The following is a 26,189-nucleotide window of genomic DNA, read 5'->3' as shown; positions in this document are numbered from 1 at the left end:
AGTTATGTTACTTAATCTAAAGTTCTGACTTTCATACACAGATTAACATTCTGCATACATAAACTCATATAAATAAGATCTGTGCTGGACTTTGCTTAAGAAGAAACTAAAAAGACCTCATTATAGCTACCATTTGAATTTATAAAACCTCTTATCAAAATTATAATTATATGTAAGTAGCCCTTGGAGTCTAAATAGAAGAAATGTAAAGCAATAAAAAAAAAAAACTGTGAGTCTTTCTTTTTATACCCAAAAAAGAAATTAACAGATTATAATATAGTCTCTTTTTCAACAACTCAGTAAACCTAATTTTATCAAAGGATATATAAATTCTCCAACAAATAGGCTGAATTTGGAAAATAACAACAAATCAAATTGTATGCTGAATTAACATTCAAAGGGTTCATCTTCTTCCCTTCCTCCAAGATTCAGGTTGTCCATTTAATTATAATCATTGTGTCAATAAGAATCGAAGAATCAAGATATTAACCATGACTATGCATATTCACAAACAAAGCCCTCATGTCCCAGTACACCACAGTGCTTAGAAAATGAAGCCCCTCAAACACAGAGTCATCACCAAGTGGTCAACACTGAAACTGGGTTCCATTCCTGTACTTTTGTCTTCTCACACTAGAAAAAGCACACATTAAAACAGATAGAACTGTAATGACGATTTAAGTTTTAATTTAAACAGTCCTCAAAATTAAATATTATTAGAGGTTTGTGGGGTTGGAGAAATAAGAAGAAAAGCACAGGAATAGTTATCCCACTGACTGATTTTGGACTTCAGCTGAAACAAGATGCAGGCTTTGTAGATACCTGGTCCTCACTCATCTCTGTCAGTAATTGGTTGGCAAGATCTTTCTCATTCTTGTCTGTCACCTTACTGTGTACATTTAAAAACAGCTGTTAAAAACAGAGACAAGAACAATGGAGAAAAAACATTAAATTGTTACCTAAAAGCAGAATGAGGTCCAGCTGGATTTCCTTGTCTCTTGAAAACTAATCCAAGAATCCACATGTGAAGTAATAACTTCCAGAAATATGTAATTATTTGTTTTCTGAATAACAATTTAATAGGAATTTACATATTATATAACTATTGTAGATAATGTTGTTAAAATAAACAGCCAATAGCTAACAACTGACTAATATTCTCAAATTCTTGAAGAATCAGCAGAGAATGCCATTCAGAAAATAAAGTAACTACTGAGATAAAGGACTCCATAGGAGATTGTATTTAGCTGAGTATGATTGCAAATCCTATGAAGCTAACATTAAAAGAGTCTCTTTCTAGCAGATTTTCTCAGAGTCTCAAGAAACTAGTGTGTAGCTTGACAAGGGAAGTCAGTATAAAGCACTGCCTACCCACATTTATCTGATCTCACACCTTATTAAAAATACCCTTCAACAGACCTAATTCATATTTTATTTTGTTCTCTGGAAAGGGAAAGCCCAGGCAAACATGAGGATTATACTGTAAGTTTCTTTAAAAACCTTACTCTTGTGGATGCATTTATATGTGTGTGTGAAGTGGGCAGGAGGCATATGCCACACTGAACGTGGAGGACACAGGACAACTTGTAGAGTGAATTCTCTCCTTTCACGTTGACATGGGTAAACTCTGGTCACTGGGCTTGAGTAGCAATGCCTTAACCCAGAGTCGTACGACTGGCTCATAATTACTCTCTTTCACAAGAAGCAAAGTCATTAGGACTTTAGTGTTAGTGCATTAACTCAGCATCCCAAAAGGTTTCAACTTCTATCAAATCAACAAAGAGAAACTTCAAATGAAAGTGAAATGGAGAGAAAGATTTGTAGAGAACCTAAAGCATTCTAATAAGGAGTTTCTTAGGAAATTCTGTAATTTCAGAAAGGAAACTGGGTGAGTTGCATGCTTAAATGATGCCATAAAAATAAGCTTGGCAGCAGGGCAGTGTAATGTAGAATACATGTAAAGCTTGATGCAAGAACAGGCTTCGGGATCAGACACTTTGAGTTCTATCTTGGTTCTGTTCAACTCTGAACTAGTGCTACCTCACCTGGAAAAAAATCTCTAAATGAATATTGGAACTATAAAGTATGCATGTGTGCGCGTGCATGCATGCAATGCTAAAGCTCTAAATTAAGACCTTATGCTCTTTTAGGAAGGTGCTCTACTACTTATATCTCCAGTTCTTGCTACTTCTCCAAGCTTATTTACCTAAAATGAGAAAATCTCATTAAGTAATTGGCAGATTAAATAATATATAATCTATACTAACTTACTTGTATGATCTCTAGAACATAATAGAGATTTCAAAAATGACAGCCAATATTATAAAGGAAAAGTACAAATGATGTTAATAGTCATTGGTATGCAAAGCTTTGGGGATGCTTGGATGAAAATGAAAAGTTAAGTAGTCTCCAGGATTGAAGATATAACTCATTAATAAAATGCAATCCTAGTCCCACAAAACAGAAGCTAACACAACACCAGTCTACATAAAGAATATTTTTAGCCAGGCAGTTGTGGCGTACACCTTTAAACCCAGCACTCTGGAAGTAGAGGGAGGCAGATTTCTGTGAGTTCAAGGTCAGCTTGTTCTGCAGAGCAAGCTCTAGGACAACCAAGGTTACACACAGAAACTATCTAGAAAAACAAACAAAAAACATCTAAAATTGTTGCTCTTAAAACAGAAAGTGTCACTCTAAAAATTTAAGACAGAGTCAGAAAACACAAGATTTCAGCCCTCTTAAAGCCAATATGATAGTTTTAAATCCTTCTTGCTAGCACTAATAAGTTCTTTTGCTTTTCTTGTAATTAAAATATTGTTCAATAATCTAAATACATTGTAAAAAAAACTCAAAGAATGAATAAAATGTTCAACATTCACCACATCTAACGACATATGTTGTCATTCAATATATATCTTACGTATATGAGTTTTGTATTATAATGAACCTTAGTTACCAAGCACAGAAGCCTTTACAAAAATTCTTAGGAAACAAACACATATGATATTGGTGAATATTGTACACAAAGATGCCAGAGAAGCCACCAATGGTCTAGGCCAAGACAGCTCTGTATAAAAGTACTTTCTGTGCAAATCCAACAACCTAAGTTCCATCCCCACGTGTCCTCCGATCTTCAGATGTACATTTTAGCATATACTCACAGTTACATCGTGCAGACACACAGACACTCACATAGGCACATACACCGATGCAGATACACACTTGCACACAATAATAATAAAATTTCAAAACAAACTACCAACAGTCAGTTTAAAATTTTCCACCTGATTCATAAATTACTTTTGCTACTTGATAGCTTTACTTGAAATTGTTTCCAGTAAGCAGAATATTTTTTAAGTATGAATATTTAAACTGTAAAATCATCTTGATTTTTCATTATTGTATAAAACAAACTAAATGACTTATTTATTAAAAGCAAATACAAAATTACACAGAAAGCAATATGTATATCATAAAATACATTGGGGAACCTAAATTATCACAAGAATCCAATTATTTTTATATGTTCAGAAATAACTATGTTCATAAAATGCTATATATATCAATGAAAACTGTAATTGTCTTATATTTAATACACAGTAAGTATTTTATACTAGGTAAAACCAGCGACCCTGAATATGAAAAACAAACTTACAATAACTACATATCATAGTGAACTTAGGGCCAAAAAACATGAGTAAAAAAGATTCTAGTTCCAACAATTATTAATACTGAGCATGAGCAAGTAATTTAACACCTCGGGACATTATTTCTTCACTTGTATAATGAGTAAATTTGGAAACTTACTGTAAAGATTTAATTGTAATGTTTTAAATACTTAATCACTGCCTCAGTTGTAAACTTTTTAATGTTGGAAGATGGAACCCTTATATGCTGCCAGTAAGAATGTACATTAACTCAGGCAAAATATAAATAGGAACATTTCTCAAAAAAGTAATCCTAGAACTATGATATGATCTCCGACTTCTTGGTGTATCTAAAGAAATAATGACAGCAAACAAGACATATCGGTGTGTCTGTCTGTACTGCTGAGCTATGTGCCCAGTGAAAACTGCACACCCTGGAGAGGACAGCCTTGGCCAGAGTCCTACATCAGCCTTTCACTGGATCAGAGATCTTGGACAGAGTACAAACCTTGTCTCACTTTTCTGATCTGTGGTACATGGAATGTATACATATATACTAAAATGACCTAATTTTATAATGATAATTAAATCAGTTTATTTGTTTAAAAAGATAAAACTTGATTATGTAATGAAGTGAAAACACAAATTAACAATAAAAACTTTGGCAAAGATGTGCTCAAATCTGAATCAAAACAAACCTTGTATTTTTGGGTTTTTTTTTTTTTTTTGTTTTTTTGTGAGACAAGGTTCCACTAAGTGGCTCTGGCTGGCCTCAAACTCAGAGATCCACATGCCTCTGCTTTTCAAGTGCTAGGATCAAAGACATGTGCCACAAATAAAAAGAAACATTTTTAAAAATCAAAAACAATGCCAGTACGATGGCTCAGGAGGATAAGGCACTTGTAGCCAAGCCTGTCAACCCAAGTCTAACCTTAAACCCACGTGCTGGAAGGATGGATCAATTCTCACAAGTCACCTTCTCACGGCCCACGTTCATGCTGTAGTACAAATAACTAAATAGGCAAACAGATAGATTCTCATAAACAAAAATAATAATAATGAGGTACCTTGCAGTTCTGTAGAAGTCGTATGAGATGTTCAAAGCAATTACTGTTGAGGAAAATGGCCTGAAGAACAGGTCTGTCTGTGCAATCTAACATGGCTGTGATGGCATCTATAAAAGTAAAAACAAAATCACTCATGTAGAAGTGAACATGGGGGATCAAACATACACTACCATTTAAAAGTTAGACTTTTCAGTTGACAAAGCAGATGTACATTAGTTGGGAGATAACATAGATGAACAGAAAACAAATGCTGAAACTTAAAAAAATTAACATTTCAACTACTTTATAATTCAAGCTAGTTTAAGTTTTGCATATGACCGGCAAATATTTTTCAGCAGCTTGCTAAGATGTTCTAAAAGGCTTAAGTTCTGTGCCTGATTTGCTATGAGTAAGCAGTATCTGCTTATAATATTTAGTAGTCCTATTTAAACACTATGAAATGAATACACGGCCCATAAAAGCCATTTTATCTCTTATTTCCTAATGTGGTGATAATCCAATCAAGAAATCATGGGGGTTGGAGAGATGGCTCAGCAGTTAAGAGCACTGACTATTCTTCCAGAGGTCCTGAGTTCAACTCTCAGCAACTACATGGTAGCTCACAACCATCTGGAATGAGATTTGATGCCCTCTTCTGGTGTGTCTGAAAACAGCTACAGTGTACTTATATATAATAAATAAATAAATCTTAAAAAAAAAGTCGGAGATCATATCATAGTTCTATGATTACTTTTTTGAGAAATGTGCCTATTATTTTATTATATTATTATCCAGTTCTACTCAATAGGAGCTGAGAGACTTTGGGAAAATTACTGCATATCTAATCCCTATACATTCATCCTTTAGAAGGGAATAATGAATGCATGTCATCTATTGTTGATTAAAACAATTTATAGAAAGTTTGTACCACACTAATATATTACATCCAAAACAAAAGTCAGTCACTTTGAAGAAAGAAAAAAGCAATCATATAAACTGGCTAGAGAGTTAGCCAAGCATAGAAACCAGATTCTTGCACAGAGATGCCAACAGAAGACGACAGACAGAAGGATCTCTGTGGTGACTAAATGAATTAACTTTATCATTGTAAAGACAACAAATGGTACCTCTACAACTTATACTTCCTGGCAATTTTAGTCATAACTGATTTTCTTTTATCATAGACACTTTAATAGATTAGACTTTCAAAAAAGAAAAACAAGTTTTTCCTTGATAAAGTAAAAATGTAAACAAACCAATTTTATACTAATTATTTGGAAATCAAAGTTCTAAATATTCAACCTGAACTAAACAGTCAACACTGTTAATACAATAAACTTGTATATCAAAAGAAACAGAATAGGAAAACTAAACTAAACTGAGGGAAAACTCCACTGAATACTTACTGAGCATCTTAATCTGAAGAGCTATGAACTGGGTTTCCCACCGCCTGGACCTCCCCTGCTTAGGTAACGCTGAGTGATCAGAATTGAGCAACTTAAAATAGTTCTCCAGAATGGTACTGGTCTCCACCTGGCGCTGGTCAGAGCTGCTAGTAAGAAGGATATGCACCACTTGTGTAAGGCATTTCAGAGTTAGTTCTCTCTTCCTCCCCACTTCTTCAGGATCGCCTTCTTCCCATGCATCACAATCAGACAAAACTCGCATAAGAACTTCCATGGTAGCTGGAGAAATTGCTTGCAAAGCATTTCTCTGAAACATTAAAAACAATAAAACATAAGATTAAATCTAAAGGAGGTGTTATATATTCATAATAAGAAAGTTAGTACACTATTCATAACTTTTACATAAATTAACATAAGGTTATTAATTGATAACAGATATGCAAATGTTACCCATATCTAAACCAGATTTTGCTCACTACTAATTGAAATTTACTTTCCATCCTTTGCAGCTAAAATTAATCATGTTAAGATAGTTCTGTTCAGAAAACAGAGGACAAAGATCATGAAAAGGTTGTTTTCTCTCTTTCTCTCTCTCTCTCTCCCTCTCTTTCCTTTTCCCCCCAGAGCCTGGAGAGCAAACACAGTGCTTGGAGCCACCTTTACATTAGAACATAAACCCCAAGAATTAAACTGTAGGCAGAGAACAGAGGGTAGGTACAACAGAACACTCAGAGGGTCTCATGAACATTTCTCTGCATCTGCACTCACTACCTGCAATTAAACTTCTTAACCAAGATCGGTTCCAGCCAAGGATGGTGGTGCACACCTTTAATCCCAGCACTGGGGAGGCAGAGGCCATCCTGGTCTACAAGAGTGAGTTCGAAGACAGACAGAGAAACCCTGTCTTGAAAAAAAAATCAATTTTACTAAACCTCTCTGGTTTTCCTATTTACAGTAAATCCATGTCTCAAATAACTTAGTTATAAACTGATATAAGTATAAATATAAAGTTATATATGACTGACAGATTTCTACAAACATTTCTGAAACTTGTTATATCAATCAAGTGGTTGCTGTTGAAATATAATTAAGTACAGGCCTATAATCCCTGCTTTTTTGGAAGGTTAAGGGAGGTGGACCAATAAGTTCAAATCTTGTGAGGACTACAAAGTGAGTTCAAGGCTTGTGTAGCCAATTTAGTGAGACCCTGTCTCAAACTTCAACTGTGGAATAAAAAGGGTTGGGAGTGGGTGTACACAGGGCAATGTGTAGCTCATGTGTAGCCCTAGGTTCACTGTACAGTAATGCAGGAGAAAGACAATGTAATTAACAGACATAATTTTGTAATAGTCTGTAGGTAACCTGGTCTCATTATTATCAATAATAAGCAATAAATAATATGTAAGAAAAGTATTGATGTCAGGCTCAGTATTCAGTCTCCACTAAACTCTTTACTGGAATCCTGATGCTTTCCTGGACATACAGCTACCAAGAATAAAGATCGTGTCCTACAGTGCCTCTGATAAGAAGGCCAAGGAAGTGAGTTTTATCATCTAGACATGTCTGCCCCTTTTACGGTCACAAGTTAACTTGAAAGTCAACTAAGATTGCCCTACCCTGACCTAACACCCAGCAAGCAACCTTCTGACTTCAGTAAGTCTACATAAAACAATACACTGAGTCTCTGGTATCTGTTATTTTTCACAGTAAGTGTTCGTTACAGAATTATCTTTGAGCTTCATAACCTATCAGTTCTAACAAAAATATGTCTCTTGGTGCTCAAAGGTGAAAGAGATCCAAATAGACTCTCCATCAGTCAACAATAATAGTACTCTTATTTTTCTTGTATTTCTGTCAATTCCTATACACAATAATGAAAAACTTATGAAAATAGTAAGGTAACAATTTAAAAGGAGAAAATCAGTTAATACAGCAAAGTGACTAAGTGACACATGCCTTTAATCCTAGCACTTTGAGAAACTGAGGCAGGCAGACCTCTGTGAGTTTGAGGCTAGCCTAGTCTACAAAGCTACAAAGCTAGTTCTAGGATAGCCAAGGCTACACAAAGAAATCCTGTCTCAGAAAAACAAAACAAACACACCTGAGAGTAAAATGTGGACAATTATTTATCTTAGGAAGACTGCTAACTTCCATCAGAATCAAGAGAAAAACCAAAGAGTCACTGGATTCTATAAAAAGAGGACAGGATAAATAAACCAGAGAAAGACATTTTAGCAACTATCTAAAAGGGATGGGCATGAATAATGAACTGGATGTGAAGACCATTAAATGAATAGTATGATAATATAGATACAAGCAAAAATAGAAAAGAAAATTTCAACAGTAGGAAACCCAATCTTGGACTGAATTTACATACTAGAAAACACTCTTGAATATACCCAGATACATTAATAAACATGAGATACATTAATTAAAAGGAATCAGTCACACTGGCACAAAAGAATGTGCCTGTAATCCTAACCTTCACAAGAGGCAGGAGAATCTCATGTCCTGGGCCAGCATGGGGTTACATAGTTAAATCCTATCTCAAAACTACAACCTGAGAGGAGAAAAAGGAGGGATTACACATAGATATACCAAATCATCGGTTTATGCATTTACTTGAGAATAAAACAGTAACCTCTCAAGTCTCCAAACAAAACAATAAACTGTAACCCAGCATCCAGTGCCCCTATTTGGTCTTCCTGGTGGATTATAAATGGATTATAAGGACTTCTCATCACCTGCTGGAAGATAAAGAACAACTTCCTGTTGCTATGCAACTAACAGTTCCTACTGGCATAAAGAGCCCACGTGAGAGCTCTCAAATGCAGAAATATCTAAATAGCAATTCCAAGATGCCTTATTCAACACTACAAGATTAGTTCTAAATACCCAAAGTGATCAGATAATATGCACAATATCAATGAAATTTTATATCTAAATGAAATTAAAGCATTTCAAAAATATTGAATTCCAGGTTTTGAAATAAAATTATAATTTAAACAGGTAAACTGCTATATGCACAAGAATGTTCCACATCAAATAAAAGACTATTTCAAAGCAGGAAGACAGAGAGAGAAAAGAAGGGGAATCCAGGCATGGTGCTGTGATGGTTAGTATGTGCTTGGCCCAGGAAGTGGCACTATTAGGAGGTGTGGCCTTGTTGAAGAAGAGGCGTGTCACTGTGGGTGTGGGTTTAAGACCCTCGCCCTAGCTGCCTGGAAGCCAGTCTTCTAGCAGCCTTCAGATGAAGATGTAGAACTCTCAGCTCCTCCCACCCCAAGTCTACATAGATGCTGCCATGCTCCTGCCTTGATGAAAATGGACTGAACCCCTGAACCCATAAACTCTCCTCAATTAAATGTCATCCTTACAAGAATGTCCTTGGTCATGGTTTCTGTTCACAGCAGTGAAACCCTAACTAAGACAGTAGCACAACCTTTAAACCCAGAAATCAAGATGCAGAGGCAGGCAGATCATTGTGAGTTCCAGGCCAGTCTGGTAGACAAAGCCAGTTGCAGGACACTCAGGGGTGCTACATAGAGAAACTCTGTCTCAAAATAATATCAACAAAAGTTGAAAAGAAAAAAGAAAGGGGAAGGAATAAAATCTTATTTATTCCCAGTAACCTCTATTGGAAATTTAGTATTCCATACAAATTTAAATGTAAACAACAAAACACAGCAATGTTAGCAATCCTTGTAATAGAAATTCTATGTACTTTCCTATTATGATAGCTATTGTGACATAAAAAGACCCTGCACAAATGCTGGCCCTTCCTAGGTCATATATGCTGTTCTTTCCAGCTCCCAGGCTCAGGGAAGCCTCCTGTCAGCTTCCTGCACAGCTCTGACTAAAGCTTTGCAGCACATGCCTTACGCACTGCTGCACCCTGTTGTTTTATGTATTATGAAAAGCCAGAGTGGAGCTGGAGTATAGCTCAAAAGCACAAGTATTTGCCTATATCATTCATATGTGGGGTCATAAATTCAATCTCAGGACCACATAAACACACACACACAAGTGCCAAGCTCAGTGGCTCACCCCTTTAATCCCAGCACTCAGAAGGCAAAGGCAGGTGGATCTCTGTGAGTTTGAGGTCAGCCTGGTCTACAAATCGCATTTCAGGACAATCAGAAACCCTGTCTCAAAACAAAGCAAAACAAACCACACACACACACACACACACAAAATGTCATAAATTTGTTTTCTTACCATTTCAGCAAATTTCAAATTAGTTTGTCTTTTATGATATGTGTTTTACTTTAGACATTAAAGAAATTCTAATAAGGGACTTTACCGAGCTCTAAAAAGTGTGTGCAACACAAAGTGCACATAAAGGGTAAAGAGTTGCTCATTTAAACTGCATGGCTTAAGAAAACATGTACAATGCTCTCTCTAGATTCTTATTAGAATTAGCTGGCAACTAGTGATTGTACTCAGCTTGCCAAAGACTTAACACCAAGCACAGAAAAACTAGAAATTCGATTTTTTTAAACAATGAAATTACTTGGATTAGCTGGAATGTGCATAAATGGCTGTATAAATATATTCAGCAATTACATGTAGGCAGCAGAGTGACTAAATCCATGACTCTGAAAATCAATGCCTATAAGGCTGATCCCTCTATATTTAAAATAATAACTAGTAACTAAAATTCAAGAGAAATAAGAACCAAACTGCCCAATCTAGTCATCCAGTAATATTGTCAGTGTTAATGTTACTTAGGTTTTTAACAAAGATTTTCACAAGTTTAGTTTTAAACAAAACATAAATGTAAAAGTTACATGAAACATCAAGTTATAAAAAGATACAGACTACATTAAGTAAATCCATGGAGAGACGTTTGTGCTGTTAACTACTATATATTAACTTTCAACACTGTCCTCACCTGCCCACCGGCTACAATGGCTCCAAAGAGATGCAATAAGCAACACTTAAGACTTTCCTTGAGATGTTCACTTTCCTGAAAACATTCTGTGAATATAATACACAAATAAACAAATAAATAAGATTTCTATTTCAGAACACAATTCAAGTCTAAGGAATGCTTGAAATCAACACATAAAAACCTATATGTGAAAGGCTAAAACCTGTCGAAAGGAAAGGCTGACAAACATTTATCATGTTTCATTTAATTCCCATAGCAATCCATAAGGACATCCTGTCCATTATGAATGAGCTGCTATAAGTTATCATCTCATCTAAAGTAACAAGGTTACTAAGTGGCAGAACAAGAACTTACCCCAGTCCTAAATTAAATTCACTTTTATTTGTTTTAGCTACTGACCCTCACTTTAGTGAATTACAAAATAGAAGAGTTAAATAAAAAGATTTACTAAATCAACTCCAAGGATCAATTTCTAAACTTCTAGCACCTACATGTGTTTTAGCATAATAAAATATTTTTGCTGTTTTTAAATGCTATATAAATTCACATGTCAAAGAAATTTAAGGCAGAAAAACAAAAGTTTCCCTTTGACCTGTTCCTCAATTTATCAATATTTCGCTACCTTAAAAAATATATTTGAAAAAAAGAGCTGTATAATATACAGTCTTTCTCAGGAGTTCAGGAACCATTGGTTCCAGGACCCTCACCTCAGAATACAAAGGCCATGGATGTTAGAGCCTGAGTAAAATGGTGAAGAATTTGCTTGGAACCTAAACAAATCCTCCAATATATGTTAACCCATGTCTAAATTTAGAGGCTATCTAAAATGATATAAACAGTATGTGAGCAACTGTATCACTGCACAGTTTTGGAGGTGAAAACAAGAAACAGTCATGTACAGATGCAATTTCTTTCCCACTACATGAATTTAAGCTACAGTTAGGTGTATCTGCAAATGTGGAACTCGAAGATATGGAAAGCTGACTGTCCTGAACATGAGGTTTTTAACTTAACACATTATAGATAGTGCCATAATTTCACAGATAATCTAACATATTCATCTTTATTACCAAAAAATAAAATCAATATAATGAGCATGTCTTTAACCAGTCTTCATGATCTCTATCCTGTTCTCATTCCCCAGTTCTCTACTGACAAACTGTTGTTCCCCATCAATTTGGGAAGGGGAATTAAGTTCATGTGCATGTCTGTGATTCTCCTGACAGTGCCCTAGAACACTGGAATTACAGGCATGTGCCATGGTGCATATCCTCAGGTTTGCACAGCAAGAACTTTACTGACTGAGCCATCTGCCCAGCCCTTGTTTGTTCTTTCTTTTTACAGTCCTGTAATAAATACTGTTTCCCTTTATTACATTCTTACACAATAGAATGACAAATATCCAACTTTATACACAAAACTGTACAGCTATAAAATGTTGACAGAAAACTGTGATTAAAAGAATAAGCTATCACAGCTATGTTGGAGTAACTACCATATGCATGCTTTCCTGTTTTAAGCAGAACGAAACTGGCAAAACAGGTCCCAGAAATTAGGTCAGAAAACTATTATAAGTAGAAGAAGGCAAACATGTTGAACTCAAGAATCACTTCAGATGTGTATTTGGAGATACTTTCAGAATTACTGCAGAGAATGGGAGGACCCCAAAAGACCAGTTCAGGGACGAGAAATAAATGTAAGTAAAGGTAACTGAAACTTGCAAAATAAAATACTGGAATAGAGAAAATTATACAAGGTATGCCAAAAATACATGTAGTACTTGGTTTGTGCGTGAGTAACAACCCTCACAATAATATAAAATTCTACAAGAAGGCAAAAAGCCTACAAAAACGGGGTAAGCAGACTGTCTTATAATCTTATACTATAATTTAACATTGAGTGCTTTGTTCAGCCACAGAGAGACCCAAGAAAAGAAGTATAAAGAATATAAAAATATGTACCATACACTGTCTAGTCTAAAGCTCGCTAGGAAGTGCAGTGACATGAGTCAGTAGGTAAAGTCATTTGCTGCCAAGCCTGATGGCCTATCTCAACCTTCAAGATCCACAGGTAGACCAACTACCACCCTCTAATGTTCACATGCGTGTAGGTATGTACAACATACAGAAACAGGAAATTCTGTTTTAGGTTTTTTTTTTTTTTTAGATTTTCAAAGTATGCTAAGAGTAGTTGTATTAATATCTGGCAAAACATACAACAAATATTATTGCAGGTAGGGATAAACTAATAACGAACAAGAACAAAACAAAAAAATAAAGTTATCTGAAAACCTTTTTCATGAATATTGTACCAAAACTGGAAAGAAAGAAAAAATCTCTGTCCTTTCCAAAGGCCATGAATAAGACAGTGATTTTGAAAGGCACACACAAAAAGCTCCAAAGTTACCTACTTTTGATCATTCAAAACATACATCCCTTCCCAAGACAACCTCAATGTCTTCAGAGATGTTCCAGAACAAAGAATCATGGTCACTTCACCCTACCAATATCCTTGATCTAAGTCAACCATTTAAAAAACAAAACAAACTGTAATAAATTGCTCTATTTTGAAGTCAAAGTCAATAAACATCAAAACAAACAAGTTTCTGAGATGTGTGATACTGAAACAGACAACTCAACACCTTGACTGGCCTGGAGGAGAGAAAAGGTCTTCTATGTTCCACTAGCTTCTATCTAGAAGGTTTTGGATATTGTCAACAAACTGGAATCATTTGAGGCCCCAAATCATCTAACACAGCGTTTCAATTTCCTGGCTCACAGAATATATCCAAATATATCTGGAGTCATATGACTCAGGGCACTGATCCAAACAAAGCCATTCAGGTCCCTTAAATCCTACCACTAAAAAACAGCTTAGGGCCTTTGAAAAATTAACAGGTTACTGTAGACTTCAGGTTTCTATGTATGGCCTTCTGGATGAATCTTAATGAATCTCTAAAAGGAAGCAACCAAGTTCTCCTTCATAGAAATAAGAACAAGAGAAGTCTTATGATAAATTAAAAGCTTTACTCAGGGCTTGGTCGTTGGGGACTACCCCAACCTAGCAGACTTTTTAAACTGTTAACAAGTAGTAGGCTGTAACCCTAGAGTTCTTAACTATGTCCTAAGTTAAAGCTATCTATCAGTTTGTAGGATATTTATCAAAATTGGCTTAGTTGCTCAAGGGTTGACAGGATACATCAGAATAGTAGGAGGCAGAGCAGATAGATTCTGTGAGTTCAAGGTCAACCTAGTCTACTGAGTTCTAGGACAGTGAGAACTATGTAGAGATACTCTGGTTCTAAGAACCAACCAACCAAAAACCAAACAAAACAACAAAAATTTGAGCTGTACAGCTCTCTGAACAGAAAATGTCCTTACATTTACTTGAGCTCTCCACTGCCTCCTTATACTTCACAGAAAACAACCTCTCTACTAAAACCCAAATCTCCCAGGGCCTTAGATATTCTTCTTTTATGTTATCAAACTTGGCTACTTGGTAACTTTATTTTTGCAACAGTACTCTACCTCAATTCCTCTACTTCATTTCCTACCCCAGAGTATGGTTTACCTTACTCAAAGTTCACTCAGATGTAATATGGTTCACTGATAGAAGTTCTTGTGTGGGAAATAAATAATAAACCGGCTGTGTTATTTTTCCCCCTTAGAAATATCACAGAAGCCTGATCTCTGCTGTCCAGAAATCAGTACAGCTGTCACTTAACCAGAGCAAATGAGCAGCCATGCATACTGACATTCATGGTAATGCATACACACGCTGCCCTCTGAAAGAAAAAAATTTACCTTTAACTGTTTATGCTAAAACAGTTTCATCAATTATGGATTTCAGATTCCAACTTCATTAGAGACAATACAGCTGGTAGCTGGAATAGCAGCAGTCTATTAAAGGGCTATTTAATAAGTCAGAAGGAAACCAAACAGGCAGCAGACTATCCCTTACTAGATCTTGGTGATCCTTGCTCAGGACAGACAGAGGCCTTCAAACTCAACCCAAAAGAGCCACTAAAGTATCTGAAGCCTTCTTTTTGGAAAGTATTCCTCCATTTGGCTTCTCAAGAGCTCTTCAAATAGTAATGTGCCTTCAGTTGCTTCCCAAATCACTCAGTCTATACCCAAATCTCTGAGAAATTGACGCTATCTTCATGGCAATTAGAGACCTTATTCTTCTAAAAAAGTGAACATTTTCATCAAACCATAAAGTTATCTTTAAAACCTTATGCCAGGAGACTCAGCTTATCTGAAGGGCAAGATTACCAACATACCTCCTAAGACTTTAGCTTTTGTTCTAAACCCTTCAGAGGTGATTTATCAATGCCCTTTTCTAATGTAAATCCTTAAATAGGAAACCCAGCCTTCAATTTGCCACTAAGCCTAACACATTCCAACAAGGTTATAAAAATCACAGGTGACAGAGACTGCTTAAGGGTTATGGAGGCTGCCTATGGGGAAAACGGTGGGATGTGTGGAGAAGCCTCAGAGCGGACAATTTACTGACTTTCTCCTTCTTTTTTTTTTTTAATGCATTTACCAGAAAAGTACATGTTTGCTATGGTACAGGTGTGGGTGTCAGAGGACCACTTGAGAAGGAGAACCATTCTTTTGAGAGGATGTGGCCACTGATAGGATTCCCATGCTCCAGTGAATGACTTTGCTATGATGCAGACATAGCCAGTCTTTGTCTTTTTATACCAAAGATGAAAATCAGTTCTCTTGGGGCTACAGAGATGGCTCAGTGGTTAAAAAACATCTGTTGCTCTTGCAGAGGACCTGGATTTGATTCCAAGTACCCACACTGTAGTTCACAATTATTTTTAATTTTATTTCCAAAAATCTGATATCCTCTTCTGACCTCTAACAGTTACCAAGCATGTATATACATATACATATATATATATATATATATATATATATATATATATACACACATACATATATACATATACACAGGTAAAACATTCACATATAATAACTAGATGTAATTTTTTTAGAATTATTTATTTTATGTATATGAGTACACTGTAGCTGTCTTCAGAAGAGGGCATCAATTCCCATTACAGATGGCTGTGAGCCACCATGTGGTTGCTAAAAATTGAACATAGAACCTTTGGAAGAGCAGTTAGTGCTCTTAACTGCTGAGCCATCTCTCCAGCCTTAGATCTAATCTTTAAAAACTGAAAATTAAAAGATGAAAATTGTTATTCATATGGGTCCACACTATGCTCATGACAATAAAAATAAAAGGAGTCTATAGACTTTTGCCCATCTGTACTATTTCTGAACCACAGCAGACCCTCCTCCTCAGGCCACAGTATAGCACCATAACACCCTGATTACACCAGAGCTACTTCTTTTACCTTAAACCTGGTTGCTAGATAAAATTTCCCTAATGCTTTAGAAACTCAGTTTGTAATCAGGAGGGCAAGGCAAGAGTTTTTAAGGCATGAGACAAGGACAGCAGTGCTGGGGTACACTAGACCTGCCTTTCAGTAGTCCTTTCACAACAATAAACTAATCAATTCATCAGGAAATTTTCAAATCTAAGACAAAGACATATGGATAACGAACAAAAGCTGTTTAAGTCAGAAGCCATTTAGTACTAGGAACAACGATCCACACTTGCTGTTGTATATATAGGATGGATCTCTCCATTTATGTCAAAATATTATTCCCTGTGACCCGTCAGAATGGTTGTTACTGAGGGGTCAGCTCCTAATGACACTTAATGGCTCCGAGGCACTATTCTGCCATCTTTGTTCCTCTTAGGATGAACTTGCAAATATATAGTCTAGGATTTCTGATTATAGGGTTAAAAAAATAAAAATTCTGATTATTCTGCTAATTTACCTGCTCGTTTCCTCTATATAAACATTTAGCTTTTGTTGAATAACTGATTTCTCCCCCATAGAGAGATTGGCCACAACTTATATCCTAGCATTGCTAAGTTGCAAACAAGTAGAAGTCCCACGTAGAACAGGACAAAGGCACTCTGAACTGCCTGATATTCTAGCTAGTACCTTCACAAAACTGCTAAACTCAAAAGTCTATGCATGTGTTTTTCTTTGTTCTCTGTGGTGTTGCTGGCACTCCTACTCCAGCTTCCCCAGCGGGAGGGAAGAGCATCCAGCATCACTGAGGAGTGACTTAAACAATTCAGTGTACTCGCCAGTGATTCTTGAATCTTTCTTTACTGCTTAAAAGTTTTTATTCCATCTACAGCTACAGAGAATGTCATTTTAGTATATTAAAATTTTATTACATATATTTAGGAAGGTATAAATTATATAACTCATGGAATTTCTCTTAATTCTAAAGTACAAATGAATTTTTAAAAGCAATTGAACAAAAGCATTGCTTTAAACATCTTCATCACCTTGTACTCTGATTAAGGCTGAATATTTTATGTATGTGCCTGGTTAGTATCTCATCTATACTACATACCAAGGTAGGTTCAAAATCCAGAGATGGATGGTAGGTTAAAAGGTGTTTGCCACCAAGACAAACAACCTGAACATGATCCCAGGACCCACATGATAGAGAATCAACTCCTGTAAACTATCTTCTGACCTCCACACAAGCAAATTGTAGCACACTCAACAGAAATACAGATGAATGGTTTTTATAAATCCTTTTTAATGAAAAAACAAACACAGGCACAATCTATGTTGGACACTCCCTCTCTTATGGTGACTGACTGGCTAAGGTACCTATTTACCATATCAAAGCAGACCTTACCGTCAGGCTCTCCAACCTTGGCCCCCAGCAGCCCAGGAGTCTCTTTCCTTTATAAGCCATCCATTTTGGCTACCCTGGTCTCTTGCCTACTCTTTACTCTCTGGCATTCACCTTCCCCTCCTGTGACTCCCCACATGTGCTGGCTCTAACTGACCACGATCACTCTGGACCTTTCCAGACACCTCTGGCCATGCTCTCCCTTTGTCTACAATAAACCTTCCCCTCCACCATACTTTGGAGCAGTCATGTTCTTCCTTTCTACTTTTTTCTTTCTTTTCTTCTTTTTTCTCTTTCTTTTCTTTTCTTCTCTCTCTCTCTCTCTCTCTCTCTCTCTCTCTCTCTCTCTCTCTCTCTCTCTCTCTCTTTCCTTCTTTCTTTCAGTGAATAACTTTGGAAGTGGATCTCTAGATTTTCACAGGAGGAAATAGATCATATCTACTATAATCTTAAGAGTGATGTGATTAAGTCTTTGGAAACTGTGTTTAACTACTGTCTTGATTTTTTTTTCCCCCTCTTACTTACATTCAACCCACCTCAAATAATTCTTCAAGTCTAATTCCTTTCTGGATGCCCTTGATTGTCCTCTGAGGCCTGAAAGTCACTAAGAGAAGAGAACTTAAACACTTTTATATCCCATTTCAGTCAAAAGCACACCAATTAGCCCAATGACTTTAGGGAATCAACTCTTGGTGTGTATGGGACGCGGGGGGGGGGGGGAGTTGTATTAAACAGCTAACTAGGTATTAACGTCTCAAATAGCAGGAATTTAATTGCAAATAAAAAGAATAAGATCTGATTCTTATCTCTGGCACAAAGACATTCTGGAACACCTAAAAGAAAATTAATAGATAACTAAAGCTGGCTCCAAAAGCTCTAAACTTTTCAAGATTTTTATACAGAAGGAGAAACTCTGATAAAGAATATGGACATACCACTGCTCCCTGCTAAACGACAAGTCTATCAACCACTTCATAGTCCCTCAGGAAGATCTACTTGTCTTAGAATTTAGAAAACAGTATATACAGCCTTCCTACAATGTGGACTGGCTCAGCAGGCCTCTTTGGCCATTACTCATCCAAGCACTGAGAATGAATCCCACTCTACAATAAACTCCCCGTATCTTCTATACCACACTGAGCATCTCATCTCCATTCTTAACAGAGATCACAAGAATTGGATATAAGAAATCCAGGCCAAGATTCCAGCAACTATATAACTTATTGACTCAATTAGCCATTTACGCTCAGGTCAAGCTAAGGATAGAATTATAACAATGAAGACATTACCATCTTCAACTAAAGAGAACAGAGAAAATAGGAAAGAACAAAGGTATACTGTTGGATGTCTTCAATTTTAGAGGACCTTACCACAGTTTCAGTGGGTCAGGACAATCTACTCAGAGCCTCAGGGGCAGGACTGTACTCACAAAGACTAGCACATGACTCAGAGAAAAGTAGAAAATACAAATCCCTATAATTTTTTTTTTAAGCCAGCAACACAGCTCAGCCAGTGAAGCCTCTTCTTTGCAAAGCTGATGACCTGAGTCCTGTTCCTGGAACCTATATAAAAATAGAAGGAAAAAAACTAACTCCAAAAATGTGGTCTCTGACTTCCATATGCATACTGCAGCATGTGTGCCCACACATGTCGTGCACAGATACATACAATAATTATAACTAAATAACTAAACAACAGGTTGCCTTTTAGAGCTAGAAGAATAGCACTTCCTCACTAATGGAAGTGCAAATTACTAAACCAAAGATTATTTTCAATCTTTAAGAGTAATGGAATTCGTTATCTCTCCAGGTTTTATGAAAGTCAACATCACCCCTTTCTTCTACATCCCATGCCTGATTCACCAGTGTATTTTGGAAGTAACCATCACATGTTCACAGCTGAAGAGGAATATTTCCTCTCTGTAATTGCACCTGAGTTTTGCTCATATTCAATTAAGAAACACTTAAGAGGAGATTTGGGGGGGTTGGAGAGATGGCTCAGAGGTTAAGAGCACTGACTGCTCTTCCAGAGGTCCTGAGTTCAATTCCCAGCAACCACGTGGTGGCTCACAACCATCTGTGATGGGATCTGATGCTCTCTACATGTATATGTACTCATACATGATCTTTAATTAAAAAGAGGAGATTTTGGATTGTAGACTACTGAGAGTCAATAGTAGAATATATTAAGATATTTTGGACTACCAGGATAGAATGAACAAATTTTGTATGTGATAAACATATTTGTGCGTGTGGATCTGAAAAGTGGGCAGGGATGAAATAGTACAGACTGAACTATTCTCCCAAACTCAAATACCAATTGTCTTAACTCACACACCAACATAACCACACTGGAGCCAGGCTTATGACGAGGTGACTATGGTTAGGTAAGATCAGAAAGGCACCTGTCATAACAAAATTGCTGCTCTTGTGAGAAGAGCTATCAGTCTTTCTACCATCTGAGAACACAACCACCAGCCAAAACCCAAATCCTGCTCAGACCTTGATCTTACACTGTTGTGCCCTACAAAACTGTGAGAAAATAAATTTCTATGCTTACATCATAGTCTCCAGTATTCTGTTATAGCAGCCAAAGCTTATTACAACAACTACTCTGATTCAAAACTACACAAAGGGGCTGGCAAGATGACTCAGTAGACACTTGCTGCCAAACATGACCATCTCAATCTGTCTCAAGGACTACATGGTAGATATCAAGAACCAAGAAATTTCTAAGACTCACACACATACAAACACAATTCTTAAAACTACACAAGTTCTAAAATGGAAAAAAAAAAAACCCTACAGACTCATAACATGCAGAACCTAAACTGCAAGGCTAGGTTTAATTAATATTTGGACATCAAAAAAAGTGAAAATGTATATTTTATAGACATCACAGTATGCATATAAAACCTTAAGGAACATCATAAGGATAACTACAACTTAGATATATATTTATTTAGCAAGGTCACAGAATATTAGATCAATACAGAAAACTTTTTATGTACTAGTAACAATAGACAATACAGCCAAAAAGCATTTACAAGAAAAACAAAGTAATTTGAGATAAATTAACAAAATATGTACACAATTTGTACATCCAAAGATCTAAGACTTCTAAAGGACACTCTATTTCTAAATCTTGAACTCATCACATTTTGGCTTCAAAACTTTATATGACAGACTTAAAGAACAATCGTTAGGAAGGTATAAAGAATTCAGCTGAACAGAACCACCATACTATTGTACTGGCTTACTGGGTTTCCTGTTCTTTATCTTTAAAGTGAGGCCAATTGCAAGTCTAACTTATTATAAACATGTACATTTAATTATGGAGGACAGTCAGGTACTATGGGTAGTGATGCGGGTGTGGACAATAGCTGTCTTCACTGAGCAAGCAAAGCATTTCTATCTTAGTGCACTGGGGATGCAAAGTAGACACTGAAGCAATGTGCCCAATGGAAAGATTTTACATGCTCCAACAAGCAATATACTCAAGAAACAAACTGTTCCTTTTATATTTTGTAATTGTTTTCTTGAAAGATGCTATAATTTTTCTTCTTTAAGACAAGGTCCTGTGTATCCCAGGTTTGCCTCAAACTTGCTGTAAAGCCAAAGAAGACCCAATCCTCCTGCCTCTATCTCTCCAGTGCTTGGATCACAGCCATGTCCCACCATGCCCCATTACTGTAGCTAAGGAAAATGAGCCCAGTACATGATAGGCAAGCATTCTACCAACTGAACTACCTTTCTAGCCCAAGCACAACCTTTTTTATTTTTCAGACTTATTCATCTTTATTTTCTGTGTATGAGTGTTTACCTGCACTTAAGTATGTGAAGCATGTGTATGTAGAGCCTAGGAAGGCCAAAAAGGTGTCAGATCCTCTGGAACTGGAATTACAGGCAGTTATGAACACCATGGGAGTATTGGGAACAGACCAAGGTCTCTATCAAAGCAACAACTGCTCTTAACTACTGAGCCATCTCTCCAGCCCCAGCACAATCATTTTTTTAAGAGTAAAATCCAGTCACAGGTGGCAGCATATGCTGTAGTCCACACACTCAGGAAGAGAGCAGAGAATCCCAAGTTCAAGCTATCCTCAGCTATAGCAAGTTGGAGGTCAGGCTAGGATAGGTAAACCCTTGCTCAGTATAAAAACAGAAATGACAAAGTGACGGGGATGCCAGCATATATACAGCTATACACATGTACAGTAGTTAAGTCCCTTAATGGTCTGGGTGCAAACTGTTTGGTTTTCTGGTTCTAATGGTCAAATGGCAGGCTTTTGTGTATGCCAAACATGCGTTCTTCAGGTATCTCTAGCCCAGATTTGTTTTTAGTAAAAATTATGAAGTTCTAAAATATGCGCTCTTTAAAATGTTCAGCTCAGCAAAATAAGCTGAGCTTATTCTATTTATATTATATCTTATTAAGATCAGCTCTTAAATAGAAAAACATGGAGAAATCTAATCAAACCGAGAACCATAATCACAACCAAACATAAATTAACTAACCCAGTTGTTTTGTTCTCTAGCAGCCTTTATCTTATAAACTCACACACTAAATTAAAGTCAGAATCAGTAAGAAAAAAACCCAATAGTCAAAGTTGATCAAAATCAAAGTAAAGTGAATTAGAGTATTACTTACGATAAAAGAAAGGAACAAACTCCACTGTGAGAGAAGCCGGTTTGTATTTCTGTCTGCTCTTTTCCACAGAACTAAGGATTCGCCTATCATTAGAAAAGAAGTCAGTAACAAATTACGACATGAGCAAGTAGAGATGGCACAATTTAAAACACAATTATAAACCAATTCAACATTCTGATTTTGATTTATATATTGAACAAAAACATCTTCAGAACTAGTGCAATGTTCAAAATGAGTTAAAATAGTAACTCAGGTGCTTACCAACTAGAGAATTTTTAAAATAAATCTCTTTATTTTTGATCCCATAAATTATGGGGTTTTTAAAAATTATTTTGTATAGTGTTCTGCCTGCATATATGCCTGCAGGTCAGAAGAGGGCACCAGATCCCATTACAGATGGTTGTGAGCCACTATGTGGTTATTGGGAATTGAACTCAGGACCTCTGGAAGGGCAGTCAGTGCTCTTAACCACTGAGCCATCTCTCCAGTCCCAAAATGTTTTTTATTATACATTGTGATAGCTAAGTTAAGTCTCCAAATATTTAGGAATTTTTAAAAATCCAGCATTTGCTAGTAGTCCTGGCAAAGTGACAGCTAAGACTACGACAGTATAACCTGGAGCCAGCAGAAGCTAGTGACTGACTGTGTCTTACTGAGGTTTTATTCAGCTATAATGGTTCCCTCATTTTAAGGATGCAGATCCAGTATGGGGTGGAATTATTTTTTTAATAAAAATTCCAGGAGTTTTCATGAATATTTTCTATGAACTTTAACAAGGCTAATACAAAGTGTATATGCTTTTACTGAGAACACTTCAGTTCAACACAAAATAAAGTCACTTAAACAGCCATGGTGATAAAGAGATTGAACAATAAAGCCTATTAAAACTAATAATACTTTCAACTAGAAAAGGAATTTTTATCATGACCTGAAAATTATACTTAATATTATCAAAACAACCTAAGTGGAAAATATGTAAAACTACCTATAAATTTTGCACATCCATAGACTACAGGTATACAAACACACAGTCTATCACCTAATAAAAAGTTCTGATTTGGGATTTTGCTTGGTGCTTTCTCACAATCAGGGTTGGACTAAGCACTCATAGCCTAATTACTATGTTCAGTCAAAGAAACTAAAATCTGAATCCCTTAATTTGCCATTTGCCACTAAAGCAGCTGTATTACTGAAGAATTTTTTGGCATATTGAACAGAATTATTAAAACAGTTTCAAGCATAGTTCCTGGTGAAATATCATACACTTCCTAACTGTTACTAGTTTACTGAACGTGCTCTTCCTTCTGTGGCCACCTTATATATACACATCTCCCATCAAGTGCCATATGACAGACATCATGCTATTTAAAATTTCTCTTTGTTCAAGATTTCAAAAACTGTGGGTGTTTTAAACAAGCCTCTTCACTCAATTTGCTTTAGCTTGTTATCAGAACTACTGTCTTATATATCTTCTCTCCTTTTACCACATTTAAATCCTTTTGCTATGATTTCTTAAGGGTTCCTTTAAAAGCTTCTGCCAAGTTCAGACTGACAGTTCTTTGGTGACTATAAAGAAAAGAGCCAACGTCACTGTTTCAAACTGAGTACCTTTCTTAGATCTTCACGCTGAGGACAACAGGAGGAGAGGGGCGGCAGAAGTGGGAGAAAGACACAATTTCCCTCACAGAATCTCTAGTATACAAATCAAAATACAGGAACACTGAGCTGTTGGGAACTGAAATGAATTACTAGAAGGCCTGCGCATGAAGAGTTATGTGCCCTTCATGAGAGGAACAAAGGCAAGAAGCAGTCATGGTGCTGCTTGCCAAACTACTACTATTACAACAGTCCTTGAATTCATGTGGTAGATGGGGACACAGTCAGTTTTGGCCAACAGTAAATTCAGAATGAAAAGGATATGCTGTGTAGCATGACCAAAAGAAGAATTTAAATGCCATTTCCTTCCACTTTTTCATGCTGACTAACAATGTGATGTGTTGACTGTCCTGTAGGATTACAGGGGTTTCTACCTACACACACAAGACAAATGATTTTTTTTTTCAGAAACAGGGAACAGTATGAAGAAATGCTGCAGCAATTAAGAGCATATAATGCTATTCCTGAGATCTGGAGTTCAATTCCCACTAACCACGTCTGTATGTTCACAAACATTGGGACACTAGACCCAGGTGATCCAAAGCCTCTTATTCCGGGGGACATGCATACCCACACATGGTAAAAATAACTTTCTTTTTTTTTTCTTAAAAATAAAGACAGATGACATGAACAAGAATTACACCTTTGTTATTCTAAGGCCTTTGTTTAATACTACAGATAATTTAGTCTATCCTGAACAATGCAAATTATCTTTACAGCAGAAAAGCTCTAAAGAAGATATGCCTAGAAAAAGAGAGATATTATAGTTCAATAGACAAGCACAGGACCTACTTAGGACCTAGACAATACTACTTAGACAAAATGTCTTGACACATGTCATTAACCTGGAAGATGTTTTTAGATGAGATTAACTGGTAAATTTGTGAACACTAAGTTTAAACATTATGGCCAAACTGGTAGTACATGCCTATAATCTCAGCACTCCAGAGGTTACTGGTTCTCTCCAACCTGGTCTATACATCAAGTTCCAAAGCAGCCAAGGCTACATGATAAGGCTCAATCTCAGTATTATCATTTATAAGACATACCCTGAAATCCTATGTCTCCAATTTCTATACGGATCATACAAGCTTTCACAGAATGCCAGTGCATGGATCACAAATTCTTCAATGGATGTCTGATCAGCCATTTCCTTCTCCTTTTTTTTACTTTTTAACTGGGAATAAAATTAAACATTAAATTAAAGGCATTTTTCATTAATCAGCTTACATTAAATCATTTTATTAACATAAACCTAACTTCCCCTTTGAGTCCTTAAGAGTTACTTAATTATATGTACTAGATATACTTTCTAAATTGTGAAGCTCTTCCTAGAGTAAGTCTAAATTAGCCAAACATCTTTGGATCATGTTTTTCAGTAAGACATGATACATAAAATGATTTATACACAAAATGAAACATTGTGTCATTTTAAAACTACAAAAATGTTAAAATGATGTACTTATTAAAGGTACTTGTCTACTTTTAGAAAATATAAGATTTGGGACTGGTGCACTGGCTCAGTGATTAAGAGCACTGACTGCTCTTCCAGCAGACCAGGGATCAATACTCAGCACCCATATAGCAGCTCAATATTATCTATAACTCCAGGTCTAAGGGAGCCAATATCCTCATACAAACAAAACTGCCCTATTATTAATTTTAATTGTCTTTTCAAATACTACCTTCTTTGAAAACTTAGCAAGTTTAATTACAATACTAAACTTTTAAAAAAGTAAATCCTTGTCAGTCTCAGTAAAACAACAAAAAAGAATGTATTCACACCTACTTGCTGAATATACAGTGTTGTCATGGTAATGACATGATTAATATAAGAGCAAGTCCCAATTTCTTCTACATTTGATAAATTCCTAGGAGATAAAATGAATAACATTTATTACGTATGTGAGGTATACTTTTAGTGTATTCAGCGTGGATTTCAAGAACAGAAGCTGACAAATGAAATATCGATGATATTAAAGCAGGAAATGACGCATAGAGTGTTGCTGTTATACAAGACAGGTACCATTACCGTTTTCACTCTGATCTCTGAATTTTAGTATCTTTTTCTGACTTACATCATGTTTTGTAAACTGTATCAGAAGTCCATGACACAAAGAACATGCATTATCATCCTTAAA

The 26,189-nt window shown here is 36.2% G+C and overlaps 1 protein-coding gene across 1 annotated transcript in view; it reads right to left on the bottom strand.

Moving 5' to 3' along the window:
- NBEAL1 (neurobeachin like 1) overlaps positions 1-26,189 on the bottom strand; it is a 123,091-nt gene that overhangs the window by 79,206 nt on the left and 17,696 nt on the right. Inside the window, exons 5-11 of the mRNA XM_080932926.1 lie at positions 25,838-25,919; positions 25,098-25,225; positions 22,393-22,475; positions 10,994-11,079; positions 6,100-6,406; positions 4,715-4,821; positions 823-909 (exon numbers count right to left, since the gene is read on the bottom strand). Coding sequence (XP_080789052.1) covers positions 823-909; positions 4,715-4,821; positions 6,100-6,406; positions 10,994-11,079; positions 22,393-22,475; positions 25,098-25,225; positions 25,838-25,919 — 880 coding nt within the window. The remainder of the gene's footprint in view (positions 1-822; positions 910-4,714; positions 4,822-6,099; positions 6,407-10,993; positions 11,080-22,392; positions 22,476-25,097; positions 25,226-25,837; positions 25,920-26,189) is intronic.

This window comes from Micromys minutus (genome assembly GCF_963924665.1).
Source record: "Micromys minutus genome assembly, chromosome: 19".
Classification (NCBI taxonomy): domain Eukaryota; kingdom Metazoa; phylum Chordata; class Mammalia; order Rodentia; family Muridae; genus Micromys; species Micromys minutus.
The sequence above is the reverse complement of the archived record's forward strand: the minus strand, read 5'-3'. Positions and strand labels throughout refer to the sequence as shown.